Source organism: Styela clava, chromosome 14 (assembly GCF_964204865.1).
Source record: "Styela clava chromosome 14, kaStyClav1.hap1.2, whole genome shotgun sequence".
Taxonomy (NCBI): Eukaryota; Metazoa; Chordata; class Ascidiacea; order Stolidobranchia; family Styelidae; genus Styela; species Styela clava.
This window is the reverse complement of record NC_135263.1, coordinates 533,054-556,311: the sequence shown is the minus strand read 5'-3', so window position 1 is coordinate 556,311 and position 23,258 is coordinate 533,054. Positions and strand designations below refer to the sequence as shown.

Below are 23,258 nucleotides of genomic sequence, written 5' to 3'. Positions count from 1 at the left end.
TATGTAATAAAGTACATTATTCCTGTTTCTTGGCACAAAAAAAATAAAGTTTGATTCTTGAAAGGCAAATTTGGTCAATTTCAATAAACATGTACAAACATAGCTCGATACTATCTTGATATTGCCAAATCTTAGGGTAAGTTAGGTGTGGCAATAACCTAACCCAGGCCACGGGTGTGCAACCTTCAATACAGAAGGGCCACAATGCACACCCCCGACCTAACCTAAGATAAATAGAATCAAAGCAAACAAATGAACAAGGATGGAATAGCACTTCTAAATTAATATTTTCAAGCGTGAAAACCAAATGCCCCGTGAAATGAGTCTTGTTAATGTTACCCAGAGAAATTTTTCAGAAATCATAACATATTTGTAAGTAAATTGAAAGCTTTGACTGATTTTTTACATTACAATATACATTTATGTCTGAACAAAATTTATAAATGAGGCTTTTCTGAATCCCTTATAAAATGAACTATTTACTTCTGAGATGGCGAGGCAATATCAATAACAGGACAGCAAATTGGCAACAATAATGTGAAGAGACACTGCCTGGACAACAAAAGTATGAAAATGAGAAATGAAAAGCGTGCACATGCAGGACCTTAACATGAGAGTGACATCACATGCCTCAATATTTCCTTTTAGTAACAGAGTCAGATTGTGCCAAGGATAACCAAATCAAATCTGCTCCAGTTTTTTGACCTCTTTTTGGCCGGCTTGAGCGTGTCACTTTTCCAATTTCAGTAATTTTTTTCAGATATTATTCAAATGATCATTTTAGCAACAATCTGAGTTGGAAGAGGAAAAAAATGAACCGCTGCAAGCCAAATTTAAATGAAATAGGTAAAAAAATGAAAGCGCTGGAAAAACAGAATATAATTTGAAATACTATTTGGGATAACAAATTTGAACTCAAAGTCTGGTAGAGAGATTATCAAACTTGCGAAGGACCTTGAAATACAGCAGACATAATAGGTCCCTAAAAATCTGATTGAATCCAGTTTATCCAATCTATGCCCAATTCCATTTTTTTCCAGGCCAAATGACTACCGGTATATTAAAGAAAAAATTTTAAACAATACAACCAAACTTATTACATACAATCCCAAATTAGCGAGAGGCTTGAGATATAACAGTTGAGTTCTTAACATTACAAATTTTTGGAATAATTTAGCTATGCCAGAGAAAAGCAATGGTCTTACTTAACTTTGCTCAAACATGAATCTCCTTCGCTTATGCATGGCCAGCAAAGTTAAAAAACTGGTAAAGCGATGACTTTTTCATAATAATTAAGCAAGTTGATAATAAAATAGTGGCTAATTTGCTCTGCTATTGGCAACAAAGCATTAAAAGAAACATGGCAGTGGAAACATTGAAAATACTCAAGTAAATGAGCGTGAAAGGCTCTAGTAGTTGAAATTATGAACATCGCAAGTTTAAGTTCCTTGCTCATCAGGTTGTGATAAATTGGGTAAGGATGCTGTATTGGAAAGATTCCAGTCCTGAAAAAAGCATATCTTTATATATCAGTGAATACATGTACAGAGCATTGTTTGGAGTAAAAACAGCGTTTGGGAAATACGTATAACGACATAGCAGTAAAAATTTTGAGAACTCATAAATTGAACAAAACGAACTAACTAAACAGAATATCCATCTCCCATATCGTATTTCACTTTTAAATAAATTCACATCATGCAAGAGTCATGATATAGCTGTATGATGGCAGTGCTGGAGTAATCGAACCTATACAACTGGAAAAATTCAAGGTATTTTCCCATCAACTTCAGCTGGTCACAAGATATATGTGTTGACAGTGGCTTTTCTTGTGTTAAAAAGCACCACACCTATTTTTGATACTGGCAGAAGTAATATGCTTTAAACAGGGTTAGTTTATGCCACTAATTTTCTCCTAAACCTTGCACAAAAGTGTATTTCAAATTCCAATCTGGCACCAACCCTGTCATAGTTCATTAATTCTTCGTTTTACAGTCCAAAAGACACGCTGGAAAAAGTTTAGATTTACTACTCAGCATATGAGCAAAATCCTTCCAGTCTTCTTCTATGTTCCTGTGACAGATTCACAGACTTTAAACTTTCGCCATACGCGTCTGTGATTCGATGCAACGATGCTTTAATCTCGTTTCGTAATCCAACATGAAGTTTATACACATAGGTAGAAGATGGCGACACTTTTCCGAGCTTTTCAGAAGCAACTAACAGTTCGATTAGCGATGAAATTATTTCATGCAAATGACCTTGAACGATACCAAATTTGTCCTCTAAAACCGAAGCAGCGCAAAGATACGATAGAATTTGCATCGCACATTTATATATGAAATGTTCTCGGTATAAATTCCGTAATTGCCTTGTAGGAATTGGTTTGAAAAAATACTGCACTATAGATAAAGTTTTCAAATTCTGCATGAAATATCCCCAGCGCTTTTGAAACACTCCGACTTGAAACGGAGCTGGAACAAAACTTGTTTGAGTGAGAGTGTCATCTTTCCCAACTTTAGTTGGCGATGTCCATAATCTTGGAGTTGGGACAGCGAGAGTTGAGACATTCTGAATTCGTGACGTAGAGTGAGTATCATTTAACGAAGATACATTAAAGTAGGATATATTAGTTGTATCAGCTTGGTAAGACGAGACATTGAAGTCTCTTCGCTTGAAAACTGAAACACTCGCAGGGCTGGTTATCCCGCTTTCGTTGCTATGTTCAGATGAAGTTGAAGAGACTTTTCTATTACTTTGCCATTGATCTTGAGACGTTTGGTATTCAATAATGCTTTCTGTGAGATGCTGAATTCGTGGAAGACAATTTTCTACAACTTTATTCCACCAAATTGGCCGTCCATTCTCCGTTTTATGACTCAGCTGAAATATTTGCTGACGCTTTGATGCGTTTCGTTTGACAGCAATGCTTAAGCTTTGGAAAGCGAGATTTTGAACAGCTGGGGGATTAGATTCGTTCAAATTATCAAGAAGAAGTTTGTTTTGATCTTCCGGAAAAACAGAGTCGAACATAAAAGGGTAATCTTGGGTGTTATAGATATTAAACAGTTGCCATGACAACTCCCAAATCAAGAGTAAAAACGTTCCCAAAAGCCAAAGGTTCCAAGCTACAGGAATTATTTGATAAATTGTCCAAACGCTGAGAAGATATTCTTTATTTGCTACAAGTCCGAGAAATACTGCAACAAGGTCTCTAGCAACGAATCCCACAAGGTAATATCCAACAACGAAGTGACGAAAATATTCCCAACTTTTAGCCGCAGACATGGTGATGATGCACGGTAATTTGCATTTTATGAACAAGAATCTTGCTTCCTGGACGTGTAAAAAAGTTAACGTGTTCTTTTGACAAGAAATCAAGATTATGCTGTTTGTGACGCCGACAACGAAACCGAAGAATACAAAGATGAACCAAAACTCATTTATACAGAGTTTGAGATTCTCGTTTTCATCTGAGCATTGGTTGTATATGCCTGAATATCTTCCAGGAACGATTTTTGTGAAAAGATGGGCAACTAACGACGAAAATCCTCCACTAATAAAGATGTGGATTAGATTGTTTGGTTTCAAAACTTTTGTGAAAATTCCGAACCGATGAACTGGAAAAATCGGTGAAACTTTGAAACATTTAAAATGCAAGCAAACAAGCATACTTGCAAAAAATGCAATGAAAAGAAATATAACCCATGTTTTTATCGTCGATGCAATGCTGATAAAGTCAAAAAACATGAAAATATGTCTCCCTGGGTGGATTGTGAACACAAAAACTGCTGCGGCAAGTACAGGAAATGTCATCATGAAAGTCCAAAAAGCACTGGCAACACTTCTCCATTTCAATTCTTCTTTGATAAACCAGTGGTCAAAATGTGACTTCCCCATATTGCTATGTTTTGGGATTATTTCAATGTGAGAGTATTCTGACCTGTTACGCTTGAATGATTTCTAATGGTGAAATAGTTGAATGGTAAATACTTGAGTCTAAAACCAGTTTCTTAAATTGGACTCAACGTACCGGTATCACCTCAAAACAAAGCTGAAAAGTTTGCAGCTTTGAGAGTCTGAAATTGCAGTCCTGCAATGCTTTTTTTCTTTTAAATCTTGGAAAGTAAACTTATAACTTTAAACCGCAGTTCCCGATTTCTCCAATAAACGATCGCTGACGATCCGATACCGGCAATCGCTGAATCGTGCTAAAGGAGCTGCTCGCTGTCTTACTTGGAGTTTATATAATTCAAAAATACAGTTGCCACGTTCAGACTTCAATCTTGTATGGTCATTGTATGATCTCTAACGATTCGATTATTCTGAATCGCAATCCCAAACCTTGCGACAGGCAGACACACAAACAATATAACAAAAAAACGACAAGGCCTCGACAGCCGGAACAAATGCGGAATTACAAAACTTTGGACAAATGACGTCATTATCGTGTGATAAGTTGCCCTCAGATTTGATTAACAGGCATGAAATCCGGGGGCAAATTTTGAATAGAAATTAAAATTATATTTTTATTTTAATGTTGATATTATTTCAAAATAGTGCGATAATGTAATAGAAGTAATAATGTGGTTTTATACCATACAGGTCACGGCCCTCGCCATAGGGGTTGGTATGGCAATATTAGGTACTCGGTTTGCCCATCACACTGGGAATATGAATTTTCATATTTATCAAAAAGAACAGGTCACAAGACCTGGGAAAACTATTGCAGTCCCTTACCGTCACACACCAATACAGGTAATGTTAAGTTAGCATGTGTGATTTTCGTGGAATTGGTAATAAAACATTTTGTTTGTCCGACCGTGTCCACGTATTTGAGCATTTTTCTCCTTTATTGTGTATATATTTTCACGTTTATATGTTGAATTTTTTTTCGATGCTGTATGAACATCCGAATTTGTATTAAGAGATTCCGACAGCTTTGCAATTTTGTAAGTTGTGTTTGCTGTTATTTTTGCTGTTTTAAATGTTGAGTTATCATTAAATCCGGAATTTTGATTCTCATGATTCATTCAACACGGGTCTAGCAAAATCCTATCTGTGACAATGGCGAGCACGCCAGAATTTAGTCAAAACTTATCTGTAACAATATTTTATGTTTTTATACTGTTTTAATAACCCTTTTATTCCATGCTTCGCCTAGTCTGATTATTGTTTTAAAATCTGAATTTGTATTATTAGACTCTGATCATCAACCACACTTGGGAAAATCGGTTTCCCTTACCCTTCTTGGGCTGGAAGTCGACCACTTTTCAGTTGTGTCTGATGCTACTGTCATTGAAGGTGTCGAGTGTCTTTTTTCAATAAATGACCAATCATGGGTCCCAGCTATGCGGATGATATTACCTTGACAATTCGAAACAAGACATCAATATATTCAGCACTGGATTTGATAAACAAATTTCAACTAGCAACGGGAATGAGGTTAAATATGGAAAAGACGAAACTTTTGAAAGTAGGAACATGGAATAATCCCAGTTTATTTTCTAAGTTGTCTATCGTTCAGACTTTAAATATACTTGGAATAATTTTAATTTATATATATACTTTATATAATTTATAAATATACTTGGATTAATTGTTTAAATAATGCCAGAACTGTAATAGACGAATTGATGGATATTCCTCTATCTTTGGATGGAAAATGTCTTCTAATTAAACTGAAAATATTACCCTTGTTTTTATATTGTGCGAAAGTGTTTCCTATTCCCCTGCATATCGGTAAACAAATCAATAAAGATGTGGAGTTTTTCATATTCAATGGAAGAAGTGTTTTAAAAATAGAAACTTTGTGCAAATGCAAATCATTGGCTGGATATGATATGATTAACATTCCTATTTTTACTATGAGCATGTATGTCATGACAGCATTTGAGTATTATTGTAAAAGAACTAATATTGCTATTGATCAATGCAGACAATCTGTTTTCAATTTTGTTGAATACAACATAGGTCAACAGCTTAGTTTATTTTTCAAATTGCCTACTAATAATAGTGTATCCCATGTTTTTTTCCCTCAGAAATACTATGGAACTATAATCAGCTTTCTGAGACAGTACAACATCACTGAAACTGATTTAATTCAAGGAAAGCATAGACATTTATATAATAAAATTGTAAATAATTCGAAGGGTGGGGATAGAATTGTTTTTTTGAGAGATGGTAATTTAATAGGGGCTTGTTCAAATATACATTCTAAAATTTTGGCCAATAATGTAAGGACTTTCAATTATAAATTAATGTGGGACATTTTATCAATCAAGGTTAAGCCAAGAATAAAACATATTTCTGGGGATGATATTTGTGTGTTATGTAAACAAGATTCTGAATTTGTGTCTCATTTGTTTTGGAATTGTGTTTTTACTCAGAATGTCTATGATTATATCTTTTCTGTGGCATTAAAAATGAGTAACTGTGTGATAAAAAATAATTATAAAACTTGCATTTTATTGGACTTAAATGACCAATGTTATATAAATTTATCCATTATACAACGTAATGCTATTATATTGTTATTTTGTACAGCAAGATATAAAATTTGGTTGGAGCGTAACGCTGTAATATTTCAAAATCATAACCCAAGCATAAATAATGTTATTATGAAAATTAGGAACTCACTTCTAATGAGAAGAAATATAGAAAAAGTGAGAAAGGAATTTTGTTATATAAAAGAACTTGCCATGATTTGTAATAACTTGTGAATAATTATAAAATTATGTTTTTTCATGCTAAATAATTAAAAATAAACTATGTAATTTGTATTACGAAATCAACAAATGAATTATTGGAACTCCCTGGATTATATGGAATATTATATCTGATGGAATTATCTTGATATTACTGGTATATATGTTTGTTCACTTACGGTACACAATATATCTTTATTTATATTGCATTTATTTATTATTTACATATTGAATAATCCACATTGTGGATCCATTTAAAAAAAAAAAAAAAAAAAAAAAATCATGGGTCCCGGTCAATGTTCCCTCTATGCAGAAATTTTGGTGTGTGCGCACTTTTTTGGAAATGACTAATATTTGTGCAAAAAAACAATGAAGAAATTTTGGCGCTTTAACCGGGTAATAAGTGGGCTTATTAGGCTTAATAAGTTTTTCTATAGATTGTAAATGCTTTAGTGAAGGCTATATGTTATCATACATGGAAAATAACAAATGAAATTGATTGTAAAAGATGGTTTTATTTGAATTCAAATAAAGAGTGAAAAAAGAACAAAAGAAAACGAAACAATTCTCGTGTCAGGGGACAATATGCTATAAAGAGTCGAGGACCTATGTTTTACAGTATTTCTTTACTTTCATTGACCAACTTTCTCACGTCTATCCTTATTGCTGACCCATTCTTCATAAACCTTCACCTTGTCTATAACACATCCATCTCGCTGATAAGACTTGATCCTCATTATCATGTCCAAATGCCTTTCTCCCAGTCTGTTCCTTAGCTTGGTTTTGATGGAATTCATCAAACTAAACCCGCGCTCACATTCAACGCTGGATGCAAGAAAAGTCCCACCGATATCTACAAGCTTTGCCAATTCTCTAAACTGTTCATGCTGAAACATAAAGTTTATCAAATCAGCAAAAGTGCTAACAACTCCAGCCTTAATTTTTTCAGCTATTGCGTATTTAAAATCTGTGTATTGATCAATAATTATACTTCGTTCTGGCAAAACAAACTCATATTTAGAACACAGAGCTTTAATTTCGGTGATACCAAAAGTATAGCAAGGGGATTTCAATGCAGCACAATCAAAAGCTACCCAGTCTTGTACCTCTCCTTCTGGGAATCTTTCTATCAGATGATCACATAAAAGCCTTATAAAATCCAGCAGTCCTTCAGAGTCAAAAGTGGCAATTTCTTCTTCCGATATTCTAGCTAACAAATTATCCACTCTTTCACCCCAAAATGTTGTGTCACCAAGATACTTCTGCCGTAGTTTATATATTTTTGCATGTGCAAAATTCTGTGCATCAATCGGTGTCAATCCTTGTCTTTGGAAAATTTTACACAAAGCAGCTAGTTGCTCAAAAACCGCATTTAAAACTTCCAAAGCTATACGAACTCCATTATTTTTTAATTTTTTAAAACAATATTTAGAAATTGGGTCATTAGATTTCATCTCTTCAAAATATGCAATCAAGCTATCATAGTTTTTAATGATGGCCTGCAGAGCAAAGTGACAACCATCGAACTTCATTAAGTGGTTTAAAAGCAATCGCTTCGTTTTCACAAGCTGCAGCAATATCTTGAAATTTACAGCGGTTGATTGTAGAACGAGAAAACATGGAATAAATAGTTCGCATTAACGTTTCGATATCTTGCAATAGCTTCACTTCTTTCCATGTATCAGCTATGCCCAAATCTTCCCGATGTGCAACGCAGTGTTGTTGTACTAAATGTGGTATACGCTCTTTGAGCTTCGCCGCCACACCATTTCTTCTACCTAGCATTACTGCTGCACCATCGGATGTAAACATAACCATTTTATCCAGCTCCAGTCTATATTTTTTGTAAAACTCTTCAATTGCAGTGACAATAGATGAAGCATCACACGACTTTAGTTGTATGATTCCACCAAATCTAGTTTTATATTCAAAAGAGACTCTGTATTTAACATATAGAATCAAACATTCGCTTTCGGATATATCTGTACTTTCATCTACAGTTAGAGTGTGAAAATCGGCAGAAGCTATTTCTTCCATTATTTCCTGGCTAATAACTACATCAATAGATTCCAAAAATTCAAAAGCGTAATTTTTGCTTGGCCAACTTTCAGGTATTCGAACATACTTAGCCATGTGGTCGTTGATATCTTGTACAGAAAGTAAAGAACTGTTCATCTTTACTGCCAATAGAATGTTGTCAATAAGAATTACAATCTCTTCCTTACATGCACGCTTCCGATTACGTTCCTCTGGGGTTTCACTTAGCATTTTTAATATTCCATGGGCTGGTAATAAAGGGTTCTTGTTTCTGAGCTTTTGTACACCATATAGGTGGGTCTTACTTTTTAAATGCCGTTTTAAAAAGTCAAGCTTCCATACATTATTGTACCACTTTTTGCCATTTGAAAATTCACCAGAAACCATGGCATCATGACAATAAAGACATGTAATAATGCCTTCATTTTCATCATATACAAATACATCACGTAAATATACACGTTGATCATCATGAGCCGTGGGAGTTGCCGTTATCACTGCTTCATCCAACCAATCTTTTTTGAACGAGTTAGCAGTCCTTTTACGTTTTGGTTCGGCTGACATACAGAGCAGAAAAGTTAGTCTTTACAGCTACAGGATAATACTTTATCAGTATGTTGAGCCATGAAACAAAAAGTAATATTCTGTGAAAATGATTCAGATATGACAGTTTTTTATTGGCTTCGTTGATCTAAGTATTCAATTGAATGAATAGAAAAACATCTCACAGGTTTTTTTAATCAAAGTTGACATTTTGCTTAAAGTAATGCAATGTGCAGAGTACAGCACAATCGCATCAGTTCCCAAAAAGCATAAGCGAGGCTCAGAACTGTTTACTTAGCCTCTTTCAAACGTAAGCTGGTTTTTTCTAGCCTATTCTGTTGCAGGGTTCACGGTAACTAACAGCCTAATAAAACTAACCTGGTTGAAAAATGGCTCAATGAGTAACGGACAAATTAACGGATTACAATGTAGCCTACAACCTCAGGCTACTTACAATACAATTAGTAGTAGCAGTTCTGTTAGTAGGCTATCTTAAGCTTATTTCAACTACAGCATAAGTGGACAAACATGCAATAGATACAGCAGCTAGGTTATGGCAGCTATTGATTATGTTACTATAACGGCTCAGAACCATACGATGGCGACGTGCTCGTTAGGGCGACTGGAATAAATAGTTGTACAGGCACTTTATTTTTGATGACGCGGTTCTGTCTGAGTTTCTTTCAAAGTCTCGAAATGATTGTCCAAATACGTTTATTGCTGGGTTAAAAGTTGGTGAAATATGAGTCAAATAATGATGAAATGGTTGTCAAACAAAAATCCGGTAAAATACAGTGCTATTACACAGGAGGGACCAATAATACCTATACAAAATAGGAAAAACAGAATTATATGATGTAAATTTCAACGACGCCTAATTAATAATGCTAAAACCCCTCCGATTGAATAGGATACAAATTTATACGTCCTACCTCCAAGCGACTCACGCCGAAAGAGATCCCGCCAATGCCAAAATGGTCAAGGTTCAATGACCCCATGATATCGTTGCCAGTTAAGTTACTATAACAGCGGTCAATGCTTATGATCATGGCCGCTACAGTTACTGCTGGTACCTTCTTCGCACATGATGCCATCTTAACTTTCAAAGAAATGCATCCTTTTAGCAAATCCAATAACAAACTTTTTCAACCTGCCAACCGAGAACATTGATAGATTACATCGAAATACGTCTGTGCGCAGTAAATCTATGCGTGTGCGCGGCCTCTGAAAGCTGTGTGCGCGCGCACACGCGCACACCTTAAAGGGAACACTGGTCCCGGTTATTCTTTCCTCTGTGCCCCTACTTCGCTACTTGGTATGTCTGTGTATCCCCCACGCATTTTTCATACCGCCATCATCATCGTATCATCGTTTTTTTTCTGCCTTATCAGGACCGCTTTTTGTTATTTCTCCTATCTCTTCCCATTCTGTTGTACTTGCTGATTTTTTGACCGACTGATTTTATTTTCTACTGTCTAATCCGGCCTGTTTTTCCCCGCTTGTTCTGGTTTGGGAAGATAGTTTAACAGATGTCTGGTCTCGGCGATTGGTTTATCGTTACCTCCTCGTTCATCTAATCAAGATGACCGCTGTTTTTCCCCGCCTGCTGTTTGCTTCGGCTGGACAGATAGTCTAACAGTCGAAGGATTAATTATGCGCGAAAGGAATGCTGAACTCCTCCTTAATTGTTGCTTATTCTAAATGCTGTGAATATAAATCGATAAATTCATTTTACCTTTTCATGCCATTTGCCTTCCCTTACGTAGGATCTGTCTCTATTGCTACGTATCAATTCCGCAAACTGCAGTTTTTTTTTCGTTTAATCGTAGTAGTATATATTTACGGTTTGAGCGTGCGGTGCTTTATTTCCCTGATAATTTGGCGCGGCACGAACAAAAATTGTGGGAACCGCTGAGTTAGTTGACTAATCCCACATTGGACATAGACTGGTAACCGGATGTAAGGCCGCGGTGCTCCATGCGGTTAAGTATGCTCATTACTTCATTATTTAAATAGTTATGAAAATCCTCGGATATGGAAATGTATACAGTTGAAATGGAAAATCACGTGGAAGATATATTTACCGCGTGTCATGAGTCAAATCTCTGGGGAACCCCCGTCGTAACCATGATAAATTTTTTGACGGTTGACAAAATCTTGAAATTTGGTTTTTCTCAGTTTGAATTAACGTTTTTCGACATATTTTTGGATTTTGTGGACTATTTTGAGATATGGGGGATGAAAAATATGACAAGGGAAATTTATTTGGAGGCTGTGAAGGCCCAGACTCTGCGTATATTCGAATCGTTTCATCTGATGGACACAAATTTATTGTGAACCGAGACTACGCGATGACGTCGGGGACGATCAAAGCCATGCTGAGCGGGCCCGGTAGATTCGCCGAGAACGAGACGAATGAGATTTGTTTTAAAGAAATTCCTTCTCACGTCTTAGCGAAAGTTTGTCAATACTTTGCTTATAAATATCGTTTCAGCAATACTTCAATGGAAATGCCGGAGTTCCCGATTGCCCCTGAAATTGCGTTGGAACTTTTAATGGCAGCGAATTTTCTTGATTGTTAAATTGTGTAACTGTTTGATTCATCTCCACTGTCAGATTTCAATAACTTTTATAGTCAAGTGAAGCAAGGTTTCACTAATACTGAAAAAATCACTCATGTTTGCTAAACTTCCGACAGTACAGCAGTATCATGTCTCGATGATTGTGTGTGTGTGTGCGTGCGTGCCTTAACTATTTTTTTTACTTTTGGGTGAGTGAACACGAACTACATCTTTTATCAATACCTTTCCATCTAAAATCTGTACGTTTCAAACCTTACTCGAGGTTTTGTTCGCTTCCCCGATTCTATAATCAGTTACTTTTGTTTTCATCCATTATTTTATCGGCTATTGCTGATTATGGAGTCGAAATAAACTTATACTCATACTCTGGAACTTGGTTGAGCAGGGTGTCGCTACTCGATAACCAGCTTTGGTTCCTCACGACTTCCCTTCCCCAGCAAAACTGTGTAATTTTAATTTTTTTTATATATTTCGTATTCATTTATTTTTTATTTATTTACTGACTGGAAAAATTAAACTTGCCAACTTGACTTGAGTTCAATTTTCGGTGCCGACTTAGCAAATCACCCTCTTTAGAAACCGCTGGCTTACACAATTTTTTACACCCTTAGTAATTCTTGACAATTTAACCCAAGATCTTTCACATGTCATAATAGTCTGACACCCTAACCACTACGCCAGCTCAAACTGTGCTAAAGTTGGCATAGCCCTATCTCCTCTGTATTCTTCAATCCTATGCCACCAATTCTTTATACAGTTATAATTTTTGCTATTTCTAATATATTTTTACGTGTTAATTTAATGCATCACTGTATAATCCTAATTATTCTGTTTTTAATTTTTTAATAATTAGAAATTATAGCATGATAATCTCCCATTGAAAAGCCTTAAAAATAATTTGAAAAAATTGAAATTTGTTTCCGAAGTCTGACGTTTCATTTTTTGCCGATGGCAGCTGACGGTGACGGAAAGAACATTGGGGACAATAAGTTGGCACCGAACGAAACCATCGTAACTAACGGCAACGATACAGCTGCAGAAGAAGAAATAGAAAATTTGAACTCAATTTTGAATCGTCTAGAAGAGTGCGTCGACACGTTAGACCAACAAGCGTCGACTTTAACGGATCGGATTAAAGAATTTTTACAAGAAAGCGCAGAAGACACGAACGAACCAGAAGGATCTAGGAATTCATAAAACTTTAGTTGCCAGATTTGGTGTGTGATAAGGAAATTCTCGAATTTCTTTGCCCGCTTTATACTTCATATTAATATTTTATTTTAAAGTGACCATAATTATTCATCAATTATTACATGCCATTTTACTGTTATATTTTTAATCGCAAATTTGAAACCAAAATTATTTAAACCAGAAGTAATCATACCCCAATATTCGCTGCCAATTTTATCATCGTAAGTTGCTTCATAAAATCACTCAAATAATTTGGTACAAATTTAAATAAAAGTTTAAAGTTGTAACTGGATTATTTATTCTTCACTTTGCCTGATCATCTCGTTTTTTATTTTATTTTTTTTTATTCTAATCATGCTATCAGAAATCATATCAGGCCATGAGTCTTCGGACTTTACATTGCTAACTGATCAAGTATCTGTTCAAGGTCGGGATTTATTTTATGTTTTCATGAATAATTTTGCCAAAAAATTTGATGTAATCCATGTATTTTTATTTGAAAAGTTGCAATTTGAGTTCGTCGACCAAGTTTTTACTGGAACGAGAGATAAAATCATTATTCATGACTTTGCGAGCGACCCATTGGGATGGAACGACCTCAATAGCCCCAGTAAAGTAACCGCCAATTTTGATTTTGTGAAAACAATAGGGGATTCCCCGGGGTCGAAAAATGTTGCTCTTGTTATTGACTCCTTTACGAATCTCCTATGGCATTGCAATGTTCAACAAATAACTTTTATGTTTCAACATTTTCAACAAAATTTTTCAAAAGAAGGTGGAAAAACTTCGATTTTTGGACTTTTACATCGCGATTTGTGCGACTCTGCTACGATAAACTGTTTTGAATATTTAGCGAATAATATTGTTGACTTGGTCACAGAAAAAGAAATTTCTAGCATCTCTACAAACGACAAAACCAGTGTTCCAAAATCATCAAATTTGTGCAAAATTTTACACAAAAAGAAACATGGCAAAGTAACTGAATTCATTGAAATATTCTCGATAGCAAATGGACTACTAATCAGCTCTAAACCTTGGGTAACGGAGAAGCGTATCAAAGATGTGGATCTTTCACAGGGAGGGGAAAGTCCCATTTCAAAGGAGGATGATAATATAGTTTCATCAACTTTTAATTTATCTTTGAGCAAAGACGAAAAAGAAGCTAGAAGTAAACTGGTGATGCCATATATCAAGAAAACTCCGCACCTCGAAGTAAAAATGGACGATGAAACAAGAGGAGAGCCTGCACTATCTTCAGAAACAACAAGAGGAGAGCCCGCATCATCTTCAGAAACAACAAGAGGAGTGTCAGCATCTGGTTTCATTTATTATGAACCTGATGATGCCGATGACTTTGATGAAGAAGATCCGGATGATGATCTGGATTTTTGAATTTTTTCCAGAATAATAAAGACCAGGGGCGGTCAAAGTTTTTGAACCAGGGGCCAAAAATTATGCCCACCTAGACTGAAGGGCCATGTGAGTGTGACATAAAAAGTTACATGTTAGGAACGATATTTACAGTGTTACAATAGCAAAAGCGGAAACTGTAAGTCTTGCACCAAAACTAAATTTGATCGCAATCTCAACAAACTCCCAGGCGGGCCAGATTAGTTTGCCCAACAGACTGGATTTGGCCCACGGTCTTCCCAAGTCTTTCTATTATATTAGTGGAACTCTTAGTACAAAAGTTTTTTTCAGGGTTTGGGTCGGGTTTTTGGGGGTTTATTGCTGATAATGTAGATTAAATATAATATCTGACATCTTTGTCAAAATAATCCTATGTAAAGCTGTTGCAGTATCGGGCAGCTTCCAATTATTTTATCAGTACTGTTTTCCCTTATAGTTGTTGGCATGAAATCTTGCTTTGAGCAGACTTGTATACAAAAAAATAGTGTGTGTTTCACTATGCCAGGAGTTAAAAAACGACGACTCGAAGCAATTGAACCAACCCACAATACTGCTTCGAATTTTTAAAATCATTGTGAAATAACATAGTAGCCTCTAGAGATATTGTATCATTATTTTTTCATTCAGTACACTTGTGATTGGCGTGATGTGTGCTTTGTCCTCTGTCCATTTCGGATATTTTTATGATTGCTTTTATTTTCTCAAACTAGGAGTAAAACTCATGACTTCTCTATATGGTAAGTCCCAAATTTTGGTTTTAAACACCGGAAGAAATTCTAACCCAGGAAACCTAAAAACTCGACTCGGACTCCATTTCCAAAATACAACATACAGAAACTTAAAACTTTGGCCCTCTTTAATCCCCTGTTAAGAATCTCAAGTCTGCCCAATGCTCTCTATTGCCACCACTGTTAGTGGTCAGAAATTCTGACCCCTGGTAATAAGATTCCGGCCTGAACTTTAATATGAACATATTCGACTTTCATCGCACAGTGATGTTCATTGATTTTAACATCTTTTTGTTTGATTTAGATTTAATTTAGTTTAGGCATTACTATTGTCTGTCTGAATAATTTTGAAAACAAAATGGCATCTAACAGCTGGCCTGTAGCGAAAGGCGGGCTGTTTGGCCAAGCGGAACGACCTGCGTACAGCAAAGAGACTCAAGATCTGTTAAAAGTCATGATGGAAGAGTCACGGTTGACTAACTTTCAGCGACGACAATTAAGCGAGTCAATGAAAGGGGGTAAAAGTCTTCCTACCCGTGTCGCACCAACTTCGAGCGACGTGAAAAAGCGATCACCCCCAAAAATGAAGCCTCATCGAATTACTGTATCAAGTAACATGCGAACTTTAGATAAAATCGAGCAAACAGGTGCGTACGAGCGCCCACAGTTTGTTCCAAAGCCGATTCGATCGCTCGACAAAGAAAAGCAAAGACTTGCAAATATGATGGCATACGGGGAAGACATTGAAAAAATTCCGAAAAGGAAAATTGTACGAAAAATCGAACCTCCCCCCCAGAAAGATCGCTTTGAGGAAATTCAGGAAGAAATTGTCGAACGTCGTCAATTTTTAAACGAAATGGAAAAACTCGGACAAGGAAAGCAGCACAGATCTGTTATCAATACCCAGATATCCCAGCTTATCAGAGAGATGGAAGTCATAGATAAGCACCGAACTGAACTGTTAGAAAAAGCGTTGGACGAACAGGAAGAAGCAGAAGGGGGAGAATAAACATTCCATAACATGATTTGACTGCCCGATTGTGCCAATTTCTTCCTGGACAGAATAGATTTGCTTTTCTACGTCTCAGATATTCATAGTGCATAAGAAGAAACGCCCAAAACTATGTGTAAATACTCTATACCAAGGGCGTGTAGCGGCTTGTGGCCCACAACTGAACCTGCCAAGCCTTTTGCTGTGGTGGCCCTTGTCATTACTCAGTAATTTCATCATTAAGCATAAAATCCCAATATAAAAGTTAGGTTTGAAAAGGCGCTCACATAGAAATAAATATATAGTGTTATTTTTTGCTCTTGTCGCTGTGTTAATCTTTTGCCGTATTGCCCGGTGCCTTTACCACTGTAAGTGATAGACTTTCCATTGTGAGAATTTTCAATTTGTTGTGTTCATGGAAAAACTAAATTCCTGTAGTTGGTTATATGGCCTACTGACAAAAAATGTTGCACACCCCTCTCTGCTATATACTTTAGTGATTGTCGGCAGGCTTACTCATTGTACTTTCTCCCAGCATTTCTAATATCTTCTAATATCCAATCTTCAATACTGACTTCTTTTATAGGGCCTCTTCATATTTGTCCACTTTAAACTAGGCTCTGTATAATTGGCTATTGATACGCAAGTGGATACTATAGTTTAGAACAGGGGTGGGGAACTTCTCTAATTGACGGGCCGAATGTGGCAAAATGAAGTCCTCGGTGGGACGGATTATAACATGAATAGTATTCAATATCTTAATCACATATTTATTCGCTAATGCACGAAAGAAATTTATAAATTGCGCTTAGAGTAAAGTTAAAACTTTACAAAAAATAGAGACCAAAAAACGCATAATGAATTTATCATGATGTACTAAAAGTTTTAGAAGGACTGGAATCTTTCTGTTTCAGCATTGCCTACCCATGTTTGACTGTTGTGTATGTTCTAGTGCAGTGGTTCCCAAACCATGGCAGGTCAATTATCGCCTGTCCAACTTGAGTGGAATAGCTTAACACCTTATGTTTTTACTTTTTTACGTTGTAAAAAAAAAATTTGACTAATTTACCCTGACCTTTGGCGAACAATAAAAACAAGATGGTGGCTATCTGAAATTTTCTTCTGAATCGATTTGAACAATTTACTATTCGATTTGAAATGACTATATATACAGAATATATATTTCCTGTTTTGTTATTTTGTTCCACTGTTTAAAATCCCACTGTTTTGTTGGTCCATGACTTTTTATTTAATTTCACTGTATTAGTTTCAGATCGGTGGTAATTTTAGCGAAATATCTAATTCTTTTAACATAAACCAACTTTGTTTAGTCAGTTTTGAAATACAAAGCAGAACAGTATTCCTGTGATCATTCAATGTGCTGAATATATTTTTAAAAATTGTGTCTGTACTTTTTAGATATCATTTACTTTGTCAGATTTAGTATCAAAATTTTTTAGTATTATTTAATTTAAGGAACATTATTAGCAACATTGCTAGTCAGCTTGATTTAACTTGGTTTTGACAAAAACAGTTATTGGTCTATGTTTCATACAAACAAATATATCAGATGCTTTAGAATATATTTTCTTATAAATATCCATTATTTTACTTATTATTCTGGCATGGATTTTAATTTAAATCTGAAATGTATGGTACTTCCTACATTTCATTTTTTGTTTTAAGTTTAGAGTTTTATTAAAACATTTATTTTTTAAATTATAAAAACATGTTCAATCTTATTTTAACTTTTCAACTTCAATTCAGTTTCCGTAATTTTTCCTAATTTACTGTATATTCTAGAATTAATACTAATTTATTCTGTAATAGTTTCTAGAATCCAATTTGCTGTGTTTTGTAACTTTTAAATTTGACATTTTGGTGCCAAAATTCTAATATAATGAAGTATTTAATGTAAACATTTTTGGTACTTCTTGAATAAGCAATTATTTTTGTCTTAGAGATGTTAGAGTTTTATTAAAATGTTTGTTTTGTATGTTATAGAAACATTTTACGCTAATTAAACCTTTTTGAGTCGAATTTTCTAACAAAATGGAAGGAATAATCGAAAATCAAGTATTACAAGCTGCAAAAGCTGTCGAAGAGCAGCTCGATGCCGAGATTAATCGTCTCGATAAAATGGACGACGATGATCTGGAGAAATTGAGAGAGAGGAGAATGCAGGCTATGAAGAAATCACAGGCACAGAGACAAGTGAGACTTCTTATTTTTTTGTGTTTTTGAAAAAAAAAAGGATTTAGGTTGTAATAATAAAACAATTGTGCTAAATTTATTATATTAATTATTCATTTTTTTTCTTGCTACTTTTTTAAGAATAAAGGATTTATTTCTTTGTTTATCCATGTTTTCCACTCTGTCAAACCGTGCCGCTTAATAAAGCTCAAAAAATATTGTTAAGACTAGTAATAGCACTCGGTTAACTTGAATTTTTCAATTTCTGTGTAGAGCAGTGTTCACTATAAGCGCACTTTTTCACTTTCGCAGTTTTTTAGAGATTGTGAAATCGCCATATTTTTGTTTCTAAAGAGAAGTTTTTCAACCGCTGGGCACCTTTGCTCTCATAATTTCCTTCGAGTGAACACTGGTATAAAGTATTTTGGACTTCGATTAACACTGTTAAGAGCAGTACTGGGAAATCTGAGCTCGGAGTCTGTAACCACGGAGCTGTCACATTTTGGTGTAGCTGAGCTTAGCTTACCATTTTAGTGGCTCCAGCCCCGAACCATCTAATCATTTTTAAAATGATAAAATCTATCCTTTTCAGCTCATAAATTTAAAAAAATTTTAATTCATAATAATAATTTAAAAGTTTCATGTTGAATTTTATATTTGAAACTTTAATTTTGATAAACTACTAAGCTGCATTTAGGCAGATATTTCATGGTAGTTTGCACACTTGAAAACTTCTCCAGCCATGGTTAAAGATCGAACTGTCATTAACTCTGCCGGTTGAAACCATGACTACAAATAACTCCCTGACACAGAAACGAGAATATCGGTCAGAGAAATCGATCGAAAGTTAGGGGATCCCCCAAAACAGAAACTGCGGTTTCGAATCATCCGCTCTTACTCCACAGCGGCACCGTGTGTCAATCACTAATTAATTAATAACTCGCTAATTATACGGCATAATTCATCCAAAATCAATAGGCTTCTAGTTCGAGATATGATGAATGCACATGCAAAATTTGGAGCAGATTCAACCTCGCTTTCGTGAGATATCGCGTAAGATACAAAAGTGTCTAACAGACAAACAAACAGACAGACAAACAAACAAATACCTATCAACATACTTACTGATCAAGATCGATAAGTAATGAAATGTTTTATTTTTGTCAGGAATGGATGGCGAAGGGTCATGGTGTCCTGGGTGAAATTCCTTCTGAGAAAGATTTCTTCGATGAATGCAAAGAAAATAAATTGGTTGTCTGTCATTTCTATAAGAATACAACATTCAGGTAAGTCAACATCCTATGGCCCGATCCACATTTGAGTGGCCTCCTCTGTAGATTGCTAATAGGCTGTCATTTAACTATCAGGTGAGAGCAGTGGTTCTCCAACCACAGCCCGTAATGATCCAATATAGCCCGCCGATCTTGCGTGAGACAGTTTGACACTTTATGTTTGTACTTTTTTGTGTTCGAGTTATCACCAATTGTTACGTCATTATCACAGTTAAAGCATGTGCATATTCGCCACAATTCAATTATACCGATATTTTAGTTAATCATACCGGTATCGGCCCCTTTCGGAATTGCGGGCACTTCCTTCTCTCCCGGTCCGTAAATATCCTTCCACTTCTAAATTTTGGCCCTAATTTCGGGCATGAGTGCTAAAAGCCTCCAGGAAGAGGCCACAGGCCATATATGGTTGGTAACCACTGCTTTATACTGACTTCCATTTATTTGTTCAGATGTAAAATCCTAGACAGCCATCTTGAAACTCTTTCAAGGAAACATCTTGAGACAAAGTTTATCAAACTGGACGTTGAGAAAGCTCCGTTCCTGACGCAACGACTCAGAATAAAAGTTATTCCAACGTTAGCGCTGGTTATTGATGGAAAAACTAAGGTTTGTGTTTGGAATATTTATCTGAGTTAGGGTAATCCCGTAGTATTTTCACCAGGTTAGCGTTAGGTCATAATTTTATTCCGATTTTCCCTTATTATGGTTTTATTACCAGCTCAGTGAATGTCTGTGTTAGCCAAGTGAATATACCCCCTACCCATAAGTTTCAGTCAGTTTACACAACTTGATGTGAAGTAGGCGAACAAAATTAGTTACCTCCATATTGGTACACATACTTCTGAAGCGCCCTCACTAGCAACTTACTGTTGTGAGTAGGGCTGTCCAAGCGAACCAAATATTCGAAATCGAATCGAATCGCAAATTATTCGAATCGTTTTTCGGCTAATTTTCGAATCGCTAAAATTAGGTACCGGTACATAAAGCGGAAACCACCTTTACGGGATGTTTTTCATCGGGCAAGCGGCGGCGCTCCGAGCTCAGACCACTCTCGCTCCCGGCTTGCTTAATTGGTTTCCCGATATTTCTCTCGCCTTCATTTTGTGATAAACATGTCATTACTAATGCCCGCCCGGTGGCACGTGATTAGCCATTTCATGCGTGGTCATCATAACAAGGTATAGTCGATCGTGACGTTTTTGAGAGAGAACAAGGAGAAAAAGGAGACAATTTAGAAAACGATAGTTCTATAAATAGAATCGATTTGAAGCTGTTGAGTTAGTTATTATAGGAACATGGTACAGGCAACTCAAAGCTGAAACAGGTGTTTTGGGATCCTTATGATGGCAATACCTTCTTTAAATGGAATTTGTAATTTCTCATGATGGCATTACTGTATTATCCATCTATATACCAAGACAAACAATTGCACTCTTGCATTTTGATGGCTGTTGTACACTAACAATATTATAGTCCTCAAATAATATTGTCATCAAACTAGCTTGGAATTTTAAAAGCAATTTTGAACTTGAGCAACAGTTTTATCTATATTGATGGTTGTTATTATTTTGCTGAAAATTACACAAAAAAACATAAAGACTAGTGAATAGGATTAAAATAGCATCTACAGGCTTTATATGTCCTACTAAAACTGAATCCATCAAAATTGAGATTGCAATTTTTGAATAGTGCAATTTTTACTCTTAACACTCAACAGTTTTCGAGACCCAAATTTTGGAGTTCTCCAATTTTTTTGACCAGTTCATACAAGCGTGTGATCTCTTTTGATGTAACTGCACATACGTTACCACAACATCGAAGGGCAGGCGTTTATTGAATAATAGAGACAGATTTACTATTGCGCAATAATATTCGATTATTCGGTTCGATTCGGCGAAAATATTCGATTCGATTCGAATCAAAAAATTATTCGATTTTGGACAGCCCTAGTTGTGAGACTAGGATTTGCCATTTTTGGAGGGGGGTATGGGATGGGGGTCCCTAGTCGCTAATAAAATTTAATAAAACAAGTCAATACGGTTTTATTAGCTCCTGTCCTGTTGCAATAAATTGGGTGATAACTGACAGGATTCCATTATTTTCTGGATTGGTAACCCCTCCGAGTCTTGCGTAGAGAGAACATCGTTCAGAACCTGTAAAAAATCCTAAATGTTACATTGTCCACTTGGGTGGGCTTCCACATATCAGCAATTTGCATGGGTAGACATTCTGAGCAAAAATTTTAACAAAGTGTCTCATGGCAAAATACTACTTTTTTCCGGGAATGTGTCATTGGCTTCACTGATTTCGGCAACTGTCATAATCACTGTCTTTCGGCCCAGGGGCGATATTGCCCGATTTTAGAACCGCTGTCGTAGAATATGTTCAAAATGGCCCAGGTTCTGTTTTTTCACCCCAGACGCAGGTTTGGGGTCATTATTGACACGCTGTTCAGCATTTAACAGCAACTTATGAAACTGTTTTTAAATTTCTTCCAGGACTACATTGTCGGCTTCACCGATCTCGGAAACTGCGACGATTTCTCGACAGATATGTTAGAATGGCGACTCGGATGCGGACAAGTCATCAACTATTCTGGGGACCTCATGAACCCCCCCGATTCGACAAAAACTGGGTCAAAAAAGCCGATAACGTTTCTCGGAAAACAGAAGAAAACAATTCGGGGAGGAGATGATGACAGCGATGATTCTGACTTTGAATAGGGAAATTCCCCTCCCTCTGTAAAAAACTTGTACCTCGTTATATGAGCATTCAATTTAAATTATATTCTTAGCTGCACTGAACATTGTGTTTGGTTTCCACTAGAGACACTGTACACAGAATCAATGTGGGGAATCTCCCCTCCCTTTTCAACAAACTTATACACCATACTCTTGGTTAAATAATTATTCATTTTGAATATTCAAACGATGTATTTTTTCCACTAAAGACACTGTTCAAATAATAGCTTGGAATTATTCTAATCCAAATTTTAATTGCAGGAATTTCTCCTTTCCTCAGTGTTCATTTCATTTTGTGAAAATTTCTTGCTTTGGCATTGTCTATTCCTTTTGACATATCTTTCTACTATGCTTATAGTAATGGAATTGTTGCATTTTTATTTCAAGCATGATGTGAGATTTTGTTGTTTTTTGAAGCGCTGTATGAATGGCGTGTCAGCTACAATGATGATAGAATAGAGCTCATAGCTCATCAAAGATTGTTCCTGACTCTTCATCATTCAAGGGGTAGATTTCCAACCGTCTACAAAATGTTGCACCAAATTTTCACATTTTCCGTAGCCCTTGTAAATTCTGGGATTCCCCATTACCATTAAACCCCTTTTTTAGCCCACTAATTTACCTTTTCATTTTTAGATTTTTAGCATGGTGTGAGATTTTGCTTTTCCTTATAATCCAGGTATAATCGCTTCGCTGATACCATGATAAATCCCCTGTAAATTTGGGGTTTCCCCGATTGCATCCAACTTTAGCCCCCAACTTTACATACATTTCAACTTATCTAGTACTACTGTTTTATGAGTGTTTGCTTCATGTAATTTATGTTTTGTATGTTTAGATATT

At 35.8% G+C, this 23,258-nt stretch overlaps 5 protein-coding genes across 5 annotated transcripts; 3 read left to right on the top strand and 2 right to left on the bottom strand.

The window, feature by feature from the left end:
* Nucleotides 1-16: 16 nt before the first annotated feature.
* LOC120340429 (nucleoporin NDC1-like) lies at nt 17-4,429 on the bottom strand. Its single transcript, XM_039408683.2, has one exon. It carries the CDS (start codon nt 3,898-3,900, stop codon nt 2,029-2,031), a length of 1,872 nt encoding a protein of 623 aa, XP_039264617.2. The 5' UTR covers nt 3,901-4,429; the 3' UTR covers nt 17-2,028.
* Nucleotides 4,430-7,289: 2,860 nt separating this feature from the next.
* On the bottom strand, nt 7,290-9,606 carry LOC144432077 (uncharacterized). The gene is made up of 2 exons (XM_078120122.1): nt 9,100-9,606; nt 7,290-8,485 (listed from the first exon to the last, which is right to left on the bottom strand). The coding sequence occupies exon 2, from the start codon at nt 8,237-8,239 to the stop codon at nt 7,340-7,342; it is 900 nt and encodes a 299-aa protein (XP_077976248.1). The 5' UTR covers nt 8,240-8,485; nt 9,100-9,606; the 3' UTR covers nt 7,290-7,339.
* A 3,673-nt stretch (nt 9,607-13,279) lies between these two features.
* On the top strand, nt 13,280-15,513 carry LOC120341659 (elongator complex protein 5-like). The gene has a single exon (XM_039410218.2). The coding sequence runs from the start codon at nt 13,415-13,417 to the stop codon at nt 14,450-14,452; it is 1,038 nt and encodes a 345-aa protein (XP_039266152.2). The 5' UTR covers nt 13,280-13,414; the 3' UTR covers nt 14,453-15,513.
* Nucleotides 15,514-15,549: 36 nt separating this feature from the next.
* On the top strand, nt 15,550-16,626 carry LOC120341662 (UPF0193 protein EVG1 homolog). Its single transcript, XM_039410220.2, has one exon. The coding sequence runs from the start codon at nt 15,557-15,559 to the stop codon at nt 16,205-16,207; it is 651 nt and encodes a 216-aa protein (XP_039266154.1). The 5' UTR covers nt 15,550-15,556; the 3' UTR covers nt 16,208-16,626.
* A 1,542-nt stretch (nt 16,627-18,168) lies between these two features.
* Nucleotides 18,169-23,254, top strand: LOC120341660 (thioredoxin domain-containing protein 9-like). The gene is made up of 4 exons (XM_039410219.2): nt 18,169-18,403; nt 19,550-19,668; nt 20,124-20,280; nt 22,173-23,254. Exons 1-4 carry the CDS (start codon nt 18,242-18,244, stop codon nt 22,395-22,397), a joined length of 663 nt encoding a protein of 220 aa, XP_039266153.2. The 5' UTR covers nt 18,169-18,241; the 3' UTR covers nt 22,398-23,254.
* The last annotated feature ends 4 nt before the right edge of the window (nt 23,255-23,258 follow it).